At 30.7% G+C, this 23,510-nt stretch overlaps 1 protein-coding gene across 2 annotated transcripts; it reads left to right on the top strand.

Moving 5' to 3' along the window:
- The first annotated feature begins 10,626 nt into the window (after window positions 1-10,626).
- On the top strand, window positions 10,627-23,030 carry LOC134698883 (plasmolipin-like). 2 transcript variants are annotated; one of them, XM_063560562.1, is made up of 5 exons: window positions 10,627-10,663; window positions 15,848-16,023; window positions 16,974-17,135; window positions 19,284-19,391; window positions 21,611-23,030. In XM_063560562.1, the coding sequence occupies exons 2-5, from the start codon at window positions 15,898-15,900 to the stop codon at window positions 21,779-21,781; spliced, it is 567 nt and encodes a 188-aa protein (XP_063416632.1). In that variant the 5' UTR covers window positions 10,627-10,663; window positions 15,848-15,897; the 3' UTR covers window positions 21,782-23,030. The 2 variants fall into 2 exon arrangements, with proteins under 2 accessions (XP_063416632.1, XP_063416631.1); XM_063560561.1 differs by lacking the exon at window positions 10,627-10,663 and adding an exon at window positions 10,917-11,037.
- The last annotated feature ends 480 nt before the right edge of the window (window positions 23,031-23,510 follow it).

Raw genomic sequence — 23,510 nt, 5'->3', positions numbered from 1 at the left:
GTATCTATGATGAGTTTATTATCATATTTCGAAGCTACACCTCGTTCTCAGGCGAACTCGTCGGACGCCGCCATACTGATTCAAAGGAGATATGGAATTTGTTAAGAGTTGCACTGCTGGTTGAAGTTTCCTTCCCGATGATGTCACTAGTCCTGTAATCAGCACTATATTGACATGAAATGTAAAGGATACGGTTATTTACTGTGATTTCCAGTTTATAAAATATTGAATATTTCGAAACACTTAATTTATTCCCAACTAGGCATAAAATGTCATAACCGTATTTTGCACAATTTTTTTGATTTTTTCGCTCTGCAACTGCGTATTTGATTTTCTACAAAAGACCTATATTAATGTTCTTTTTTTGGAAAGATAAGAACTTGTTCTAAATCTTTACTAAGGCACTACCTAACAACATGACAGGTTAGCTACTGTAATTAATGTATTCACACTGAAATATAGTTCCCTATGGCTATAGTTCTCATGTATGTGCACATAATGCACATATGAACTGAAAAAAGATGGTATATTTTTGGAGCAGTTCATCCAAGAATGTATGTAACTGAGGTGTGTTGATGTGCAGGCTTTTTTTTTAAAACATTTTGATTTGGTAATTGGGTATTGATACAAGATTATAATGATTGGCAACTGTCATTATCACCAAACAATCAGAGACAAGGTGGACCTTTAATTACAATGCCCCACCTCCTAAACTGTCAATCAAATTGACCAAATTACTCATCAACCTCAGTCTTACATAATTAGAACCTCAATATACAAATATTTGACCTCATAATTGAATACACAAATGTATATATTAGATGTTTGACATATATATATATAAGGATGATAGACTTATTTATTGCACAGTACTTTTGATCTACAATACATAAAGTGATTCTGTAAATTATGTCTAAAAGATAAATGATCAATAGATTAACCTGATCTTTTGAAAAAAATAAATATGAATATAAATATGAATATATATAAAAGCTAATCAAGTAATGCCTATAAGTTACTTGATAAATTTCCAATAATCATCTGTAATTGATCATCAATTTAGATTAGTTCACTTATTTTTTTATCTTCAGGAAATCATCAAATGGCTTAAGATATAAACTGCAGTTTAAATAAAATTGTGCAAATTAAGAGACCCATATTATTCAATTAAATGAGCTCATTTTATTCTCATACTGGAAAAGCACTTTTCCTTCTAAAGACCTGCTGTTAATGCAATGTTCAGCAATAGTGCTCCATTAATGTTTATTTCCCCCTCCATATCTTAATATGAAAATTTTCAAACTACTCTTCTAATCTTTCCATGAGTGATTTCTATCACTTTGATTTTGTCCACACCATACCTAATTTTTATATGAATATTATTCAAACTTATTTTCCAATTTTTCCATGAGTGATTTTTACCAATTTGATTATTGCTTGTATACCATTTTTTTCATGTATAATTATAATTTTTAGTAACATTGGTCATTATTGATTTTCAAGTTGTCCTGTTTATAGAATGTATATTAATAGGGCTTTTTTTTAACTAAGAATGCTTGTCCGTTCTTAATAGTGTATTTATTAAGAAATGATAAATAGTTCATTTTGGAAGGTCATAAGACATTCCGTGCATTCAAACCCAAAAGATACTTATAAACACCGTCTACTGCTGCACGAGGATGTTGCAACCGAAATTATGTGCAACTGAATAACTTATAGAGAATTTCGGTCTAAACATGACAGACAGTAGTATTTGTTCTCGGGTATTTGTTAGACATCTTGATCCGTTTTATTGTCATTTATATTAGCCCCTCATCTGTTTTTATAAAAGCAGAGATGTTGACAAATCATGACAGTATTTGTTGGACATCTTTGTCCACTGAATTGGTATCTAGGAAAGAATTCCGCTTAAGCAGTACCCCAAAAAGCTGATTTGTCTGATGTTATAGATTTATGCTTCTGCTCCGTGTTGAAAGTACTTCGATATCACGTTGACTTTGAGATGTATAATAGAAATACAGTTGCTAGCCGTTGTTTGATTTTGGCTCTGCCAAGAGCGCGTAGTAAAGTTTCATAGTTTATTTGTAATAGCCCTGTCCGTCCTTTCCCGATTTATATGAATTCAAAATTAACAAAAAGTTTAAAGTGTAACAAAAAACCGTCATCAGATCAAAATGACCATAAATCCTAACTATATTTATATATAATATTTACACAGTGTTACCAGTAAGTGGTAATATACTTATTGATTTTGGTTTACTTCACTTATTTTTGACAGAGATAACTACTGTCACATTACTTAAGAAGCCCGAGTCATGTAGTACAGTGACGTTTGCAGAAGAAATTCAAATCGTTTTCACAATGTATAAGACATGGACGTAAAACAAAGTGCAAAAGCAACAAGAGAATATCGGATAAGATTCATTGTGATTTCAATTAGATGTGGAAACGGAAAGGGTCGTCAAGATGAAGAGGCAAAGTCAAGAAGTAAGCAGTATTATCATTTGTTACCCCGATTACTATATAATTAGATATAGATTCTGATTGATTACTTTGTGAAGTGGCTAAGATACTGCAATAGTTCTGGCTTTAAGGATGTTCGCTACTCTATCTAAAAATAACAAGCTTCTTAAAAGACTGTTATGTATTGAAAGTATCTATAATACTAAAATTACGAGGTCCAATTTGTCAGCCGTCATCACGTAAAAACGACCAATCAAAGAATTCAACTTTATATACAACTAATATAGTACAAAGGTGTAGATTAAAAATTATACCACTCCAGACCCTTTTGTTTTCCACGTAATTAATATTGCCAATAATTAAAAAGTTCTGGGTCGAGTCCGATACCGATACCAATAGTATATTCACCTGTTACCTATTACCTTATCTGTACGTTCCGCATTTGACGGGCACACCAACAAACGGTGTAATCAGGTTTAATATGCTATATGAACGGGTCATAATCACAGGGTTGACACTACTAAATTGTCAAATTGTTACAGGTCTATCGTAGTATTTTAATCAGTAAGACTTTCTAAGATAACAATAAGAATACTAAAAATCTGGACTAAAAATAAGGCGTATGGGTACAGTTTTCAATTTGTTAGCGGGCATGACGTAAACACAGCGAATCAAAGAATTCAACTTTATTTATAACTAATATAGGACAATGCTATTGATTAAAAAATACTCCATTCCAGGACCTTTTGTTTTCCAAATAATTAATATTACCAATAATTGATAAGTTCCAGTTCGACGGGTTCAAACAGAAAGATTTGAAAGCAGAGAAAATTTGTATATCTTATAATCGGCATGACTTTATCAGATGACAATACTAATACTAAAATAAGGCTTGCGCATAGTAATATACTTTAATTCAGTCACGGACCCGCGATATCACGGGTGTGTTCTAGTATAAATAAAGAAACTAAAAAAGCAGAAAAAAATGGAGGGTCCGTGTGCTTGTTTTCGAGATATAAGCCGTTGAAAATTTGGCGGGAAATAATTCTCTCTAGATTTTTCTTTCAGTTGACTTTGGCACCTTTTTTGTTTAAATAACTATGAAAAAATAACAAGGATTTCATAAGATTTTGAAATATGGCTTTTAAAAAAATATATTATAAAATATGAAAAGAAAAGTAGGGTGAGTGGGCAATTTTTTTTAAAGTTAATACATGGATAATCTGAAAATCTGGCAAAAATTCAAAAAGTAGAGGAGCAAACATCCTTAAAGAGATAAAGAATTACAGACTTTTTTCGTCTCATTATAAAACATTAAATCTGATTTCCTTGATTTTACTGTATCGAAAGAAAATAGATTCTAAAAGTCATTTTAAAAAGTTATGCTTGCATTATATTCTCATATTATGTTGTTTTTAAATTAACGGAAAAAGATGTTGGAGAGGGAGTTCATTTCAACTCGGTCGGTTGAATGATCATAATAAAAAAGATGTTGGAGAGGGAGTTCATTTCAACTCGGTCGGTTGAATGATCATAATAATACATTGAATACCGATTGGTGGCCTTCGGCTGTTGTTGGCTCTATATGATCGGGTTGTTGTCCTTTTGACACATTCCCAGTTTCCTTTCTCAATTTTATTAGAAAACTTATTAAAGAAACTTCCGTCATGTCATGAAATTGCAGCCAAATATAAGGGATACTTCAAGACCTTTTAAGGTGACCGATATTCACAACGGAACTTTTATTTCAATTGACCGTATTTTTTTCCGCGTCAACCAATAATTATTGGGAGTTCATAAAATGTTCACCCAGAAGACATAAAAAAAGATGCATCAATCACTTTACACAAACAAATGGTTAATCATTAATGTTTTGTAAGTATATAGGAAAGTAAGCCATTGGTTTCATAATAACGTTTACTATTAAATAAACAATAATATGTATGGCTTTTTGTTTTGTTGTGAGTACCAGTAGTTAATCAAGTCTTCTGCATTTCTTTTATATCGTTTACCTCTAAATCTGTATTGGTATCAGGACACTATTATATATTTTATTCCCATGTGTTATTTTCATGCTATGTTAATTGTATAACAATCATTTGCAAACTCCGATACTAAAAATGATGATTTTGGCCAAGTGTGGCCTCAATTAATCCCGTAGTTTCAGAGGAGAAGATTTTAATAATAGTCCAGCGAAGTGATTAAATATCTTACCAGGTGATCCAATAAACCGAATAGGGCCTGAATGTCCCATCAGATCTAAACGTTAGCACAAAAACATTTCTCAAATAACAAGCACAGAGTATACAGTTCTAAAAGTTCTTGCATATTTTTCAAATTAATTCAAACATGAATTTCAACAACTTATAATCGACTAACGAAGATTTTCCTTTGGTGACGTTTGGTGGTAGATTTTAAAGATGTTTATTGTTTTAATATTACAGTTTGTATTTTTTACATAACATTTAAGTGGCTTAGTGTCAAATTCATGTTATTTTGCAGATACTGAATTGAAATAACTGTTCAAAGCAAGTTAACTTTCCACTTATGGCAAAGGCAACGGATAATACCATTTACTGCGGACCGTGCGAATCTCAACATTTAACAAGCGTAGCAGGTCTTTGGTGTCCAAATTGTGATGAAGGATTGTGCTCAAAATGCAAAGAATACCATAAGGTTTCAAAATCTTCCCGTGTGCACAAAACTATAACGATTGAAAATCTAATGACTCTCCCTGATTTTGTTCGCAACATACACCATTTCTGTTCCAGTCATGACAACGTTCTTGAACTGTATTGCAGTGTCCATGAGAAGACCTGTTGTGTGGATTGCGTAAGCTTTGATCATTTTGAATGTCCTGGTATTACTTTACTGACTAAAGTAGTCCAAGGGGTGAAAGAATCAGCATTTTATTATAGAATTGTAAAACATATTGGCAATATAACGGAGTTTGCTACAAAGCTTCAAAAGAATCGTTATAAAAATGCAGTCACACTACAACAAGAAAAAGACAACTTGGTTGAAAAAGTAAAATCCAAACATTCAAAAATTGCATCACATTTAGACAGATTAGAAAAACATCACCTTCGCCAGATAGATTCGACCATAACTAACGAATCCCAACAAATAAATGAAGCTGCTTCTTATCTGCAGAAAAAAAAATATACTGAACGAGTATAAAAGACACATTTCTACAATAGTTGGAAATGCTTCTGATGTTCAAGCGTTTTTAGGATTGAAAGAAATAGAAAGGAATATTGCTAATGAGGAAGAAAACCTGATATGTTTTACAGAAGAGGCTGGTATGATGGAAACAAGTGTCAAAATGGAGTTTACTAATGAAATTGATGGATTAGAACAAGAATTGATAATGATGGGAAATTTAGAAATCACAAAGGTATCTACAGATATGCCTTTTCCCGGAGTGAAATCACAACTTGCAAAATGCCTGTATGATATTCCATCAGGAATAGATCATATAAAACTTAATTATCTTTCTCATTTTCAACTCCCTTTCAATACAGACATTAACATTTCTGGTTGTGTTATACTAGATGATGAGCGAGTCATTCTGTCAAACAAAAACTCAAACAATAGTACAGGAGGATTGCATATTTTTAGAGAAAATGGAGAGTATCTGGAACGAATTTTTTGCCCATCAAAGCCATCTGGAATTTCGATCATAAATAGGTCAAGTATTGCTATAGCGTTTTGTGAAGAATACTGCATAAAAGTATATGATTCTGAAAATTTCAAAATAAAGCAAAAGCTGTCATGTAGATACTACTTCTGTGGAGTGTCTGTTGAATCGGAATGGTTGGTTTTGCCGTTCGGGATGATGGTATTTATTTCATAAAATGCAGCGATGGAAATATTTTGAAAGTTCTCCCAAGTTATATAGAACACTTAAGTTATGTTCATATCAAGAGAGGAAACACATTCGTTTCCGATGAAACAAATCATACTGTACATGGTCTTAATAGGGATGGAGAGACGGTATGGAAATTTTCGTCTCATGATATGAAAGGACTGAGAGACATATGCACAGATGCTTTTGGAAACATATTCGTTGCTGCATGTGATTCGCAAGGCTTAATTGTCATCTCTTCTGTTGGGAAGACTTGCAAAAAACTATTGGGAGTCGAAGACGGCCTGAAAAATCCAAAAGCTCTTTACCTTAGTGCAATAACATCGTCAGTGCTGGTTGCTTCACAACAGGAGTTCGCTTTAAAGTACAATCTTTCATATTTTTGAAATATTTTGAATATATATTCAGATTGAATTTCAACTTTCTTATATACATTCAGATTGAATTTCACAACATTATTATATACGTTCAGATTCACAACTTTCTTATATACATTCAGACTGAATTTCACACCTTTATTATATTCATTAAGATTCGCAACTTTCCTATAAAATTTCACAACTTTATTATACATTCGGATTGATTTTCACAATTTTCTTATATTTTTTTTCAGATTGAGTTTTATACCTTTATTATATTCATTAAGATTCGCAACTGTTTTATATATATAAACATTAAGATTGAATTTCACAACTTTCTTGTTTACATTCAGTTTGAATTGCCATCACTACTTAATAATATACATTCAAATTCACAACGATGTGTTCCACACTTACATGCATTGACTAGAAATATTTTTATTACGACGCAGCATGATTTCTCTCAGTTTTAAAGTATTTTAGACACCTTAAAGACAAAAGTTCTTTTTTGGATATCTAGGTTCAAGGTTGCATGGTTTGCCTCAACATTTTGGGTCAAATTTCAGACAATGTGTGTATAGTTCTTGCTGTATAACCGAAGTCAATGGGGTTCGAAGGGGGTGGGGGTCGTACGAAACCCCCTTACGAGCCCCAATTGAAAACCAATAAGCACATAACGTTGTTCTGTTTAAATTGTTTAAGTAGGCCCCCCCCAAAAAAAAACCCAACCAAACAACAACAAACAAACAAACAACAACCTTGGAAATTCCTGACTAGGACACTGTCTTGAATTGCCATTTTAATACTTTAATAAAAGTGTTTTGTGTATGCAGTAAAAGGTATTTATTGTTTGAAGTGAAAATTGTCGGCAATTATAATAATATAATGTAACGTTTGTTCAGACAATTCTCATGGGTATACTACATACATGTCCTTCATCATATGTTTCCCATCTCTATGTTATTTGATTATTTTACAGTTCATAGATATTAATTGTCTTGAATTGTAAAAGAGGTTATACTGTCATGACTGTCTAGCTGAAAAAAAGATTGCATCTTTTATTTGCTAATAAGTTTTTTATGACTTTAATTATAAATATCTAAATGATAAATACAAGAATTTAAACTATTAAAGTCCTTTTTCTGAAATTAAATAAACGTATAAATTACATTTGTACCAAAAACATTTCAATATTGGTGGTCTAGATCTTCAGTTGCGGATTCAGGGGAAGGGGGTTTGCACACCCTTTTATTTTTAGGATTATCAATGCATTTGAATGGGAACATATAAACATGATATATAGTTGGAAGTTCCACTTGGAACCCCCCTTTATTCTGGGTTGGGAAACCCCCTTCCACCCTGGCCTTGGACTGTTAATTAAATTCAGTCAGGTTGTTGTAGCATTGAAACATTCTTCTTTTTCATTCTCAATTTAAAATCTTAGCTAGACTTATGTTTGTAAATTGTAAAGTCAGGACTTTTATGATGAACTTGATATAAAGTGAACTACTATGTACACATCTATAATACTAAAATTACGAGGTCCAATTTGTCAGCCGTCATCGGGTAAAAACGACAAATCAAAGAATTCAACTTTATATATAACTAATATAGGGCAATGGTGTAGATTAAAAATTACACCACTCCAGACCCTTTTGTTTTCCACATAATTAATATTGCCAATAATTAACAAGTTCCAGGTCGAGTCCGATACCGATACCAATAGTATATTCACCTGGCTGTTACCTATTACCTTATCTGTACGTTCCGCATTTGACAGGCGCACCACCAAAAGATGTATTAGGCAAACGGGTCATAATCACAGGGTTGACACTCCTAAATTCAATCATTGTCAAATTGTTCCCTATTGTAGTATTTTAATCAGTAAGACCTTCTAAGATAACAATATATGAATACTAAAAATCTGGACTTAAAATAAAGCGTATAGGTACAGTTTTCAATTTGTTAGCGGGCATGACGTAAACAGCGAATACAAGAATTCAACTTTATTTATAATGTTGTTGATTTAAAAAAACTCCATTCCAGGACCTTTTGTTTTCCAAAAAAATTAACAAATACCAATAATTCACAAGTTCCAGGTCGACGGGTTCAAACAGAAATATCTTGAAAGCAGAGAGAAAACTGTGCATCTTATAATCGGTATGACTTTATCAGATGATAATACCAATACTAAAATAAGGCTTACGCATTGTTATTTTCTTTAATTCAGTCATTGACCCGCGATATCACGGGTGTGTTCTAGTAATTACTTAAATATACAATGTTCTTGTCATGTTTGATAAGTACTTCAGAGGTTACTCAAGTGATATGTGGACGTTGTGATACAAGGTGTATATAATCAGATACATACTTGTATTCTCTTTGATCTTAGTTTACTTCTTGCAGAACAAAATTTGTAAGTTGTTTTTTTTAATTTGAAGAAAAAAAAAGAAAAGGAATAAATCATTTGAAAGATGCTAAAAGTGAAGCAATAAAAAACATTGACATTTAGTTGAGGAATTAAGGGCAGATATTTACATTTTTTCATTTCAGGGCCTTTTATAGTTGACTATGCTGTATGGGCTATGTTTATTGTTGAAGGCTGTACAGTGACCTGTATAGTTGTTAATTTCATTTGGTCTCTTGTTTAAAATTGTCTCATTGGCAATCATACCACATGATTACATTTTTTTATGGCTAAAAAGAAAGGAAAAAAACCCACTAATTTAGATTTAAGAATTTTTGTGAAAAGAATTGCTGAAATTTTGACATAGTTATATTATTTGCTCATCAGTTTGAATGACAATTAATTCCATTTACTGGGACACCTATATACATGTCATGAATGTAGGTGGTCATTTATATATTTTATTTAAGCCGAGACATCTAAAATACAATGTATGCCAATGACTGAATATTAAAATTTTTGATTACATAAAGACATTGTAAGAAGAACTTTTAACTGTAAAATGAGGTGATCAAGTAATGTAATTTTTCCTGTACAACTACTGAGTATCACAAGTATAATGGTTGAATACAACTGAAGAAATGAAATTTGATAGTTTATCAATTATTTAACTTGACAAGTGTTACATTGTTGGTCTTTTAAAGAAAAGTTAAAAAGGTTAAAAAAATAAAGAGTGGTAGAAAAACACAAAAAGCATGAAGTAGGGACCATGTTTGTACATGTATTACACTTTATTTACCTAGTTAATTTGAAAGATTAAGGTTTATTGTAAACTTTTGTCTTTTGCTCACACTTTATATGGTGTCAAGGAAACATGTATATGATCATATATTAATTCAGTCTTATCTGTCTCTAATAAATGATATGTTCATAAACTATAAATTATTTATGCTGCCATTTCGATTTTTATTTTGAAATTATAAGAAGAAATTCCAGCAAGAATAGACATGGTTTCGGGGCCTTTTATAGCTGACTGAGCTGTATGGGCTTGAATGCTCATTGTTGAAGGCCATACCTTGTACTATAGTTATTAATTTCTGTGTCATTTGGTCTCTTGTAGAGTTGTCTCATTGGCATTCATATACCGCATCTTCTTTTTTTTATATAGTAGCTCGATATAAAAAAGAAGATGTGGTATGATTGCCAATGAGACAACTATCCACAAAAGACCAAAATGACACAAACATTAACAACTATAGGTCACCGTACGGCCCTCAACAATGAGCAAAGCCCATACCGCATAGTCAGCTATAAAAGGCAAGAACCTAAGTCCTTATATTTCAATTTTCTTACACTTTGACAAACTGAAGGTACTTATAAATGGGAAACTTTTTGTCTGATTTCCTCTTCTTGGTAAATGAATGTATCTGAATTCATGACACTCCTTAGATAACGACAACCTATATATTTATATATATATATATATATATTTGAAGGATACAAATTCACATGATACAGAGAGCTTCCTCTTTTTTTATCATCAGTGAACTTTCACATCCTTTAAATGTAAGTCATATAAGTATATATTAATGTAAACAATGTAATCTTAGTTATTTTGTCACATTGATATAAAAAAGGAAAGAAAAGAAAAACAACCAAAAATTAAAAATAAACAGAATATTAAATCTTACTGATAAATATAAATATGATCAATAGTTAAAAAGTCTTTATACATCAGTCAAAATAAATACTTCTACAGGAAGATTTTATTTCCTTTTATCAATGGGAAATCCATTCTATATTTGAAGTAACTGAATTTCCTTTCATTGTTATACAAAATGAATGTTTCATGAGATGAGTTTTGTTGCCATTTTAAAATTATATTAATTCATCACCTGGACAAAGGAATTTAGATATAAACCTTGTTTAACAGGTAGTAGGTATGTATTGTTAGGCCAGAAGGCCCTTAGATGATGTCAAAGGTTCTTATGTTAGATGTTGTTAACTTAAGTGGGAATGCTCAAGGTATCAAATGCTTCTGTGTATATTTATTAAGTAATGTATATCAAGTTATATATAACATACATGTATAAGAGGATGAAGTATACACACATATATATGTATGACCGAGGCTAAATCTTAGTCAGATATTTTTCTATTAGGGTCATTATATAATGTACAGTTTTAAGATGTCATTTCTGATTGATGTTTCAATTTATATCAAGTCATACCATGTAAAAAGGATGAAAGCACAGATGTATATCATGTAAATGTACAAATGTATAATCAAGGCTAAATCTTCCTCAGCTTTTTTCTAATATTGTCATTTCAGGGGCAGATCCAGCCATTTTCAAGAGGGAAAAGGGGGGGAGGTCTCAACCCAAAATAAAGGGGGAGTTCCAACTCTATGTCCCCATTTAAATGCATTGATCGTCTAAGAAAAGGGGGTTCCAACCCCCAGAACTCTCCCCCTGGATCCACCACTGCATTATATTATGAACAGTTTGCAGATGTCATATCCGAGTGATGTTTAATTACCAATCTTTTCATCTGGTACAAAATTGTATAACTGAATTAAAGTCATCACAACATGACATGGAAATGATGAAGGAGTTACTCTCTTAGGAATAGAAATATTGGTGATTTCTGCACATAAAAATGATCAATCTGATTTTACACATTTTATATTGGATTACTGTACGAACATAAAATAACTAGAAACCGTAAGGTTGATCAATAGATTTACATATTTATGAATGCAGGGTAAAATGTTTTGTAGTTTACTATCATTCTTACGAAAAAAAATCCATAAATATGTAAATTGAAAAATGAATCTTGTTATTAAGCCCTGTCATGGTCACATTGAAATTATATAACTGCATGGTAAAATGAAGATATATTTATGATCAAATATTGATATATAATTAAAAACATAAGTGTGTTACATGGTATATCATGTGCAGATGGATTATAAAATGCACATAAAAAACAGTTCAAAAGATTGCAGATGCATTATATATATGCAGAAAATTACATTTTTGAATATTTGATTTAAAGACTCAGATTAAGAGGGGACAGGGGCTAGTGTTCCTCCTAACATACATATGTAGCTTCATATATAATTATATGATAAATGCATAAACTTTTTATGTATCATTCCATACATTGGTTTGCTAGGTAAACCTCCTCTCTCTTTTTATCCCCTTCACAGTCCTGAACCTTATTCATACATGTATTTCTAATAATTTATATTTTTTTACCTGTCATACATTTTGTCAAAAGACAGTAATGCATGTACTTTATTTACAGTTTTAAAAAAGCCAAAAGGATAGGGGTACAATTTTATGTAAAAAAGTGATTGTCAAAAAATTGTAGCATCGGAGGCTGGGGTAAATTTTTTACGAAGAATTGTACAGGATGATTCTAATTTAAAGCATTGAGATGAAACTTGGTGTCAGTCCAGGATTTATAAAAAAAATTGAGGCCCTTGTCACAAAAGACAATGTTTGGAGTGGGACTGTGCAATAACCATATATGCAGCTCCATAGAGACAGGGTGTGACCTCCCTGAATCTTCCCTAAAATAGAGGATGGTCCCAACATTCTTAAATACCAAGTATTGTAACCTGGTAACCCTTACATGTAATTGTGAATTAGTTTTATTTCATACACACACATAAAAAGAAAACAAGAACACTATGAAAATACAAACAGATACAAATTTACATTACATGAATTTTTTTTTATTAAATCTACAGAATTAATGTAATACATTTTGTACATGAGCAAACAAATGCATATATATATATATATATATGTATATTTAACATTGCATGGTTAAGTATGAAACTACAAAACCAAGTTCTCTTAAACTAACAATTTTTTTACAAACCATTAAAATTGGAATATATATGTGAACAATAAATACATGTACTAGCTATAAAATAACAATGAAACAACTTGTTGCATTTTTAGCAGTTGGTGAATAGACAGTTTCTAAACACACATCGCACAGCTGTGGTTTCCAATAGTCATTGTCTGACATTACCTTCAAATAAGTGTTACACAATAATTAACTTCATACTCATAACACAACTTGATAAAAACTGCTTATTTTCTCCATTCAATGCTCAGAGATACAGACTACATTAACACAAGAAAATAATTAACTATTACATGTATCATGTAGATGGGAATTGTTATACATGTATATACGTTGTTATTATATCGCTACAGGACTATATCTGCCAAGTTCTTGTGATATAAAGAAACAAAATGACAATTATTTACTGCAGACTTGTTGGTTTAATTAATATGATAATTATGTTACAATGTGCAAAGTTACAAAAAAATTTAAGTGCAAAGAGGTTGCAGAGCTTATCTCCCTTCTTAACTAAGTCCAAATTTAAAAGTTGCTGAAATAAACCAGAATTTTAATGCTGTATAGAGTAAAAGATATTTAATTAAAAAGATTTTTCTCAACAACTTTGTTTATGCCTGATATAATTATGTCATGTTTTAACAGGCTATAAATGAGTAATGAGTGAGTCTTGTTATATTTTATAAATATTGACACAATATTTCCCAAGACAAACAAACTTGATTAAGGATCATTAAGCATGTACAATGTAGCTTTCCTGGTGAAAAATCTGGTCCTGATAGAAAACTGATGTCATAATGACATTTGACTTAATATCTATGCTTCCAGTTAAAGCATACAAGTAGATCTGATTTATACTGTGAAGAATTGTATAACTTTCAAGATTTATTCTTTTAATTTATGATATTTTAAACTTTTATGTTATATTTGAAATAATACCTTCATCTCATAGATTTAGACAACAGTTGCTCAACATAGAATGTAATCAAAAGCAAGAAAGCAGGCAATACATTTCAATGTGTGCACACTTGATAATAAAAGTAGTATGGATATCAACAATACATGTTGCTGATGTACATGTAATGTATATAGGTACTACATTTTCAGTAGCACCACAATACACCTTGAGGATTGAATATATGTTATAAGTTATATAGTACTTTCTCTTTTTTTCAAAGAGATACAACTCAAACATAACTATTAAAGTTTTAAGAAAATGAAATTTGTTCAGCAGCTTATAATTGGTCTTACTCTAATCTATTTATATTTATTTGAACTAAAACATGCTTTTTTGGCATGCACTTCATGTTAATCATTACAATATTAATCTGCAACTGTGAATATTTTGCTAATACTTAAATTCTGATTGAAAATTTTGCTGTGGAATGTATATACTGGCCATTAAGGTGATTGTCAATCACAAAGTAAGATACAAATATTATTGGAAGGAAACATAATTTGAGTTGTTGCCTTTAAGATTCAAAGTGATTTAGTTGATATAAACTTTATTGGTGTTTATCATTTGTTTATACTTCAAGGTGAATTAGTTAAAGATCCATGTGTGTGATTATTTGTTTGAATGCTATAGTTAATGTATGTAAACTACTCAGATATAAATCTGTAGGTTCAATAAGTAGTTACATTTTTGTCGAGCCTTCGACTTTAGTCGAAAAAGCGAGACTAAGCGATCCTTCATTCCGTCGTCGTCGGCGTCGTCGGCGGCGTCAACAAATATTCACTCTGTGGTTAAAGTTTTTGAAATTTTAATAACTTTCTTAAACTATACTGGATTTCTACCAAACTTTGACAGAAGCTTGTTTATGATCATAAGATAGTATCCAGAAGTAAATTTTGTAAAAATAAAATTCCATTCTTTCCGTATTTTACTATAAATGGACTTAGTTTTTTCTGCGGGGAAACAAAACATTCACTCTGTGGTTAAAGTTTTTAGAATTTTAATAACTTTCTCAAACTATCCTGGGTTTGTACCAAACTTGGACAGAAGCTTGTTTATGATCATAAGATAATATCCAGAAGTAAATTTTGTAAAAATAAAATTCCATTTTTTCCGTATTTTACTTATAAATGGACTTAGTTTTTTCTGCGGGGAAACATTACATTCACTCTGTGGTTAAAGTTTTTAGAATTTTAATAACTTTCTTTAACTATCCTGGGTTTGTACCAAACTTGGACAGAAGCTTGTTTATGATCATAAGATAGTATCCAGAAGTAAATTTTGTAAATATTAATCCATATTTTCCATATTTAACTTTTAAATGGACTTAGTTTTTCTGCAGGGAACCATTACATTCACTCTGTGGTTAAAGTTTTTAAAATTTAAATAACTTTCTTAAACTATCCTGGGTTTGTACCAAACTTGGACAGAAGCTTATTTATGATCATAAGATTGTATCCAGAAGTAAAGTTTGTAAAAAGATTACTCCGTTTTTTTCTGTAATTTACTTTCAAATGGACTTAGATTTTCTTACAATCATAAAATAGTAACAAGAGGAATATTTTTATTGATTTTTTCCCTCATTGTTGTTGAGCCTGCGATTTACAGCAAAAATAGGCGAGACACTGGGTTCCGAGGAACCCTTACAAATTTTTAATATTAGCAGAATAGGGTCATATCCGACCTCGTCATATCCAGGGTGACCTTCCCCAACAACCAGGAATCCCCCTATCTATTTATACATCAGCAAAGTTGTTTATTTTAAATCATTAATAAATAGTACATATACTTTATTTTTTGTGTAAGATGTTTGTGTGTGTTAAAAGGGATAAAAAAAATATCAACAAAAAAATTATGTTTTTATTGGATTTTACGGCAAAATCTGAACTCTTACTTAGTTCCTTTCTCTATTTCAGAAATTCCACATACATTTAAAAGAAAGTCCTCTTTACCAAACAGGCTCAAGATGGACAGCCAATATAATGTCGAATCAACAGAGAAAACAACAACCACAACTAGCTCAAGTGGAGATGTTGGATTGGATAAAATTTATATGAAATCTATAGATTCCATTTTGAAAATAGCAGAAATGGTAATGTTATTTCAAAACCAGTGCTGCATTTAATATAATTGGTTACCGTAGTTTGCAGTTATATATAGATTCTACCACTGCATCGAGTGTTATACGATATTTATCCACTCGAGATAAATATATAAGGGATAAATTGACGAAGAATTAGAGAAGCATATTATATATATATTTTTTTTCTGTTTTTGGAAAGGAGTTGAAAAAGTATCTCCTGAATTACTTTGTAAAAAAATACTTTGAAAATAAATTTACTTTATATCACATAACAATTTGTCCTCATCACATGTAGTATTTTGATAATATAAGAAATACATTTGAGTTTTGGCTTATTTTCTTGATATTTGGATCAGAAATGTTTCAGTGTATCAGTTTATAACTTAATAATTTGACAATAGAACAGGGGCAGATCCATTCATTTTCAAAAAGGGGAGGGGGGAGGGGGGGGTTCAAACCATATGTTCCCATTCAAATGCATTGATCATCCAAAAAAGGGGGGTTCCAACCTTAACTCCCCTCTGGATCCACTACTATTCAAAATTATCTAAAGTTCAATTTGTTCATGTTTTTACCAAATATAAGTTCTAACAAAATATGAACTTATTGATCCAGACTTGCAAATGTGTCAGATCCTAAAAATGGTTTTGATATTCTTTCCGAATCCTATTTAAAGATGATGAGTTTCCTGGGTGTAATATTTTGTTTGCTATCCAAACATTATAGCGTTTCAGGCATTGAGTCTGAGATATGTGTCTACAAATCTCTAACCAAAAGTACATACAATGACATATGCAAGCACAACTATGTTAGTTAAATGAATATGATATTTTATTTCAGCTTCTCAATCTTATTGTATTTATCTGTGTAACCTTTAACCCATGGCCAGGGTACTCCTAAAATTAGTACATGGGAGGGGGATATGAACAGTTTGTATTATTTTTTATTTTATATTTCAGGTCCTCAGTCTGATTGTATTTATCTGTGTAAGCTTCCACAGCTACCATGGAGGGGGATGGGTACAGTTTGTCAGCATATCTTGTTTGATTACTGTACTAATTTTATGGATCTTTTTTATGCTGCGTATAATCTACAAACTACCAGGACCCTGGATGTTAATTGTAAGTTGCGTCAAAACTAGGTTGATACTTATGATATACATGTTAAAAAGCTAAGTGTTATTGGTCAAATATCAGGGAGACAGCAGCCCATCAGTAAAAAAGAATGAAAAAATCATGTATCTTTACAATTCATGTTCAACAATCTGGCCTATATTCTTAAATTTGATTTTTGACATTCTAAAGTGTAAACTGTAAAAATAGAAATTATTGCTTGCATTTGTTATTGTGATTAAAATTGTTATTTTTGACAAAATGCGATTTTAACCTTTGTAAAATTTTGAAAAATTCTGTTTAATTCATAATAAATAAATAATTATAAATTTGGTGTTTATACTGTCTTCTGATTGGTTAAAACTATTAGTTTTATTTTCAATGTTGTCAATTTTTATGGCGTCACGCCTACTCTGACGTTGTGTATTCATACGCCAACATGTGTGTGTTTGTTGTTATTGTTAATAAAAATAATATAAAAAGTTCTTTGAGCCTTATTTTTGATAGAAATTTATTTATAATAAATGGCAATAATTTATTTTGATTTTATTGAACCATAAAACTAAGTTTTGACTCTTCACATTTTGCATAATACGCTTCGCGGATTATTCAATGATCTCAATCTAAAAACTTAACATTTGTTTTTTTCATTACATATTTTATCTTTTACACTATTAGTTTTTACTTTAAAATATGGTATAAAAATCACCCAGACAAATTGATTTGGTTTGGCCACAGATGAATTTAAAAATGTTTATATCATTGAAAAAGCTCCAAATTATTTCCCTTTGGTGCAAACATGTCATTTTTTGACGTTTAAATTGAAATATCTTTTTTAACTCATCAGTGACTTATATTTTTTATTATTGTTCTTAAACAAGCTGTACATAAAGTAAATAATTCTTGAATTTAAGCCATTTCTTTAATTTCTTTCTTTCTTTTTTTTTGATATTACCAATATTCCTCCTACTAGTTCAACAGAAAAAAGGGACATTTTATTTTGTGTATTTCTATAAGGTATAAGATAAAGTTTAATCATAGAAAATAATAGCAAAATCCTATATGAGAAAACAAAAGTTGATTTAGACCCGCAAGCACCTTTCAAACAGAACAAAAATCATATTTAATTTTTCGTAGCTAATTAATGCCCTTTTCATAGTTCAGTATATGTAAGTTTGAATTTTTGTATACCATCATATGCTTAACACAGTTTTCACAATACATTTGACTTTTACAGTTGAAAACAAACAACATTTAAGACACTGTGACATTCATGTATGATTCATACTTGAACAACTTTAAATGTGTTTCATATTCATGGATCCTTCCTACATATTTTGCACCAACACATTGTAAGTGTATATTTATGCCCCCACCGTGTAATGATTGGGGCATTAACTTTTACCCTTGTCTGTCTGTAAATCCCAAAGTTGGTTTCTGTGCTCTAACTTTTGTTTGCCTCTACCAAATGATCTGAAACTTGCACAAAATGCTTATTACCACAAAACAAATATCAAGTTACAATTGAGGTGGTGTCACTTTATCAACCTTTCAAGAGGTATGCCCTTTACAAATGGACATCGCTGAATTTTTCATTCCGTTCTCTTACTTAAGTTAGCCTCAACCAAATGTTATGACACTTATATACATTGCTTATAACCACAAAATACAGATCTATCAAGTTGAGTTTAAAGGGTTTCACTTTTAGTGTTCTAGAGTTATGCCCCTTTACAAATTGAAATTGTAAAATTTATGAATTTTTGTTTCAGTTCTCTAGCTTAAGTTAGCCTCAACAAAATATTATGAAACTTTTGCAATATTTAATCTCAGATCAAGTACAAATTTGGTTGCTTCACTTTTACTAATCTTTAGTTGTGTCTCTTTATAACTTTATATAATATGCAAGAAGGGGCATCATCTCTGTCTCAAGGACACATTCCACCTTTTTTTTTTACAAATTTGATAAAGACTGGTGTACCAATAAAAATCGTATACTGAAAGTGCACTGCTACATCTCAACAATCAATAAACCATAAATTCACTTAAGTATAGAATGTCATATACCATTAAATTATAAACACTTATCAATTCTGTCATTGTGTCTGTACAGAAAATCTTGTGTGTACCTACTATAATTTTCATACCTTTTGATTTCAGATCCTGATTTACTATGTAGTATATTGTGTGTTTTACTTAATATCATTTCTGGTATGTGCCATACAAGCTGGCAACAATGGACAAAATGGTGGATTTATTGCTGCAGCTGTAAGTTCATGACCCCCAATTCCCAGCATGCAATATATATCATACCAATTCTCATATTTTTAATCAATTGTTTCAACTATATGTCCTTCTTCAAATGCATTGATCGGCCACAAAAAAGGGGGTTTCCAACCCCTGGACCCCTATCTGTCTCTCCCTCCACATGACCTTCAAGTCTCAAGGGGAGTAGATATGGGTTTTTTTTTGCTAAAAAACAATATATTCTGACCCCAAATATGAAACAAAATCATTAATGACCAAAAAAATATTCAGAAAATATATTTCCTCCATACCTTTTAGTGTTATATTTTGAAAAATATTTTGATAGATGTGTAGGAAAAACGTGGAAAAAAATGAAGACCATTAACACACTCCGTCCTCCATTGAATGGTTGCTTTCTAAGAAAACTACAGACTATAAGCAACATGAACTCCATCAAAAAAGGGGAGTGATCTCAAGTGACTGTATAATCTGATTTTGACTTCATTTAATGTTTAGTCTTTGTTATAAGGTCAGTTCTAAGTTACTGTAAGTAAAAGGTCAGCTATATCAACTCAATGTTTGTGTCTATCTTTTGTATCATTCTATAATGGACTGTACATCATATCCAATAACATTTACAGAAATTTATCATCGAAATATATGCTGAGATATTTAAATTACAAATTAATGTCAATAAAATTACATAACTTTTACAAGGTGCAGGAATTAAATATCTTTTCTAAAAATATTAATGATGTCATCGTTAAAGTCAGCTTTATAAATTGGAGTTATGTTGCTTTGTCCAGAAATCTAGTTGAATCAACAACCAATGCTTGATACTTAGACAATATGCGTACAATGTCTTGAAATATGAAATTTATTTGTATGAGGCTTAGAAACAGGAAAATGCGAGGTTCTACCGAGCATTTTCCCGTTTCGTGCCGAATACAAATAATTTCATATTTCAGGACACTATACTTATATTGTCTTTATACTGAAATCGGAAAAATAAATGAAAAATGAAAAAAATATGTTACAAAAATTGTTAAAAAAAGTGTTTGGAATTTCCCTCTTGGGGTACCATTTTGGGGTATTTCCCTATGAGCGTAGTCCAGGCGGTAAGACATTGACATATTAAGGAATTAGAAATGGAACATAAACTTAATTAATCATTGTTACTTTACGTTGTCATGGTCGTCACATGACGTTGTTGAAGAAATACAATAAGTGGGCGGGGCTTATAGGTTAGTTGTGGTCATTGACGTATAAAGCTAACGTTTATACGTATAGCTTTATCTGTATATTAAAATAGCTGATTGCAGTATAAAATGCATTATTTGATTTAACATCCCACTGATATATTAAAGCAATCTTTACCCTTCAGTGCTTATAAGCACTTTCAATCTTTTACTTTATGTAAAAGGCCAGCAATAGTTTATCATTATTAGACGATTTATATAGATTCTACCACTACATCGAGTGTGATACAATATTTATCCACTTGAGACAGTTCAATTTAAAAAATTTAAATATTTAAAATTTAACTGTCCAGAGTGGATAAATATCATATTACATGATATTTGGTGGTGGAATCTGTTTCTCTAATGATTTTCAAACAATATGCAGGCAATCTTATTGCTTCTTGCGACTGATCTGAAAAAAGATGTGTTCTTTCTAGGTGACGTCATCAGGCATGGTCACCGTTTTTCATGCCGTTACAATAGGAAATTCAGAGGAAAACAAGAATATGTGACGTTATACATTTGTAATCGGATTTTAACCAATGAAGTAGTGAGATCATATGAACCACACATTAATTAAAAAATTCTATACAATGGGTACAGAAAGGGTTAAATTGACAAAGAATTAGAGAAAGCTTTATCTCAATTAGGAGATAACTAAATGACCTCATATGTATGGTTCATTAATCAGTTATGTGTTACAGATACATGCATAATAAATTTCCTGAGTTTAAATGACTTTGATCTAAGACTTTCAACACATTATTTAGTCATTATCAGTTTATAAAGATGACAAATATTTAGCATGTTAACTTTTTGATTTCAATTACAAGGAATCAAATTAAAAAAAAAGTTAATAATTAACTGTCTTTATGAAAATGATTTCACAGAAAATTAAAGTAAAAAGTTTAAAACAGACTTTTCATGAAATACATGTTATAAAGTTGTCGATTTAACAGAACTGCACAAATATAATATTGTTTTAATATTTCATTTTAGGTTTTCTGCGTGTTCATCCTGGTTGTCCTGGGCGCAGATATCTTCTTCCAATTCCGTAAGTGGCAGGACAGTGGCTCCAGCTTCTCGGCTAGAAGTACAACTTCTTCACCTGGTGGAGCTGCCACCACAACGACAACACATACCACCTACGAAACACGTACTCAGTACTAATGTGACAGCAACTGAGTGGTTCTAAATTTAGATGTTTGTTTGTATTTGGTAGAAGGGTGTAGTAAAGATATGATGTGAAATTTTATATGCAACACAAAATGTGTGTAGAAAATTTATACATTGATTGAAATATGAATTAGGTCCATCCATCTGGTCATCGTCAAAGTGGATCAATATAAATATTGAGACTGCTTTTTTTATTTTAAAGTATATATATAACATGTATAATATGAAAATTTTAAATTTATTCCTCCACAAAAAAATCTTCAAATTTAATGCTATAAATTATTTATTTTTTTAAATGATAATGTGCTGACAAGTTTGACTTCTCGACAAAATCTTTCCTTTCGCCATAAAATCATTTTTTAATGCTTCTATATCTTTGGTTGCAGATAAAATGAACTATTATTTTTTTCTTTTGTCATAATGTACTACAATTACAAAACAATAAGATATAATTTGAAGGAAATAATTAAGAGTGAAGTGCATAATGAACCTCAAGATTGAATTAGGAAAATACTTCATGCTTAAAAATACCATTGACTATAAAAAATTGATTAAAAAAATATGTCTATTTGACTAACATTGTATATTGAGCGACATAAAATTTAGTTTGATAAAGAGGTTTACAATAGGTGACCACACATGATAATTTGATAATCTGGTTTTGTTGAACAAATTCCTCAATTTGAAGCAAATAGAACCTTTTTACGACATACTTTACAAATTATGATAACATACTCAGGCTCATTTGATGGTTAGGTGGGGAGAGGTGGTTTCCATGCTTGAGGATCAAGACTATTTCTATTGTCATAAAACACCTGTGAGTCCATTATAGAAGTAAAAAACTCTTGCCTCTGAAAAATATGTCAAATAATACTGAGGCTGATTTTCTTTCAGTGGTATTTTTAAATGCAGTGTAAACGTAAGATATGATTTTAGAAGACAAAAAATATACTAATTAGTATTGTTTAGTGTTATAATGGATAGTTTTTATATACTGTGTATCATTATATGTATATTTGATGTTAATTTATTACTGCAGTATGGGTGTATTTATGTCATATATAATGCATAGTTTATATACTAAATGCAGCAATCACATTTCTCCCATCATTTTTATTGATGACACATGGTCAGATCCTTGATGACATCATTTTGGTAAAACCATTGATAGCTATGGGTAATTGCTAGCTTTTTTAGAACATTATCTCGTAAGAAAGACAAAAAATAATTGGATAGTTTAAAATCCTTACCCGCTAAATTAATTGATTGACAAATATAAGTTAGAGGGCTGATAGTGGTAATTAAGGTTTATACAGAATGTCATAGGGATCTTTTCATGTATTATTTACTTTGAATTTGATTCACTTGAATAGTATAGATAATAAAGAATTTAAAATATTGCTCGTCATTGACTTTAAAGATCTTTCATTTTTTTTTTCTTTGTATTTGGGTTTCAATTTTACTTTCTGTAAATAAGTGGCACTTAACATGTACTGGTATATAAATCACAAAGTAAAAATACAATATGTTTCATATTGAATGTAATGTGTTTATCATGTATATATTTTTGCAACACCAGTGGAGACTTTCATGATTTTTTTTCTTTCAGAAGAAGTAAAAATGTTGCAAATAATATTGACAACTAACAATAAGATTTGAAATTCATATTATACATAATTAAGGACCTTTAATAAATATCAAAATATTTTTCCAGGCCATGTAC

Source organism: Mytilus trossulus, unplaced genomic scaffold (genome assembly GCF_036588685.1).
Source record: "Mytilus trossulus isolate FHL-02 unplaced genomic scaffold, PNRI_Mtr1.1.1.hap1 h1tg000024l__unscaffolded, whole genome shotgun sequence".
Taxonomy (NCBI): domain Eukaryota; kingdom Metazoa; phylum Mollusca; class Bivalvia; order Mytilida; family Mytilidae; genus Mytilus; species Mytilus trossulus.
The sequence above is the reverse complement of the archived record's forward strand: the minus strand, read 5'-3'. Positions and strand labels throughout refer to the sequence as shown.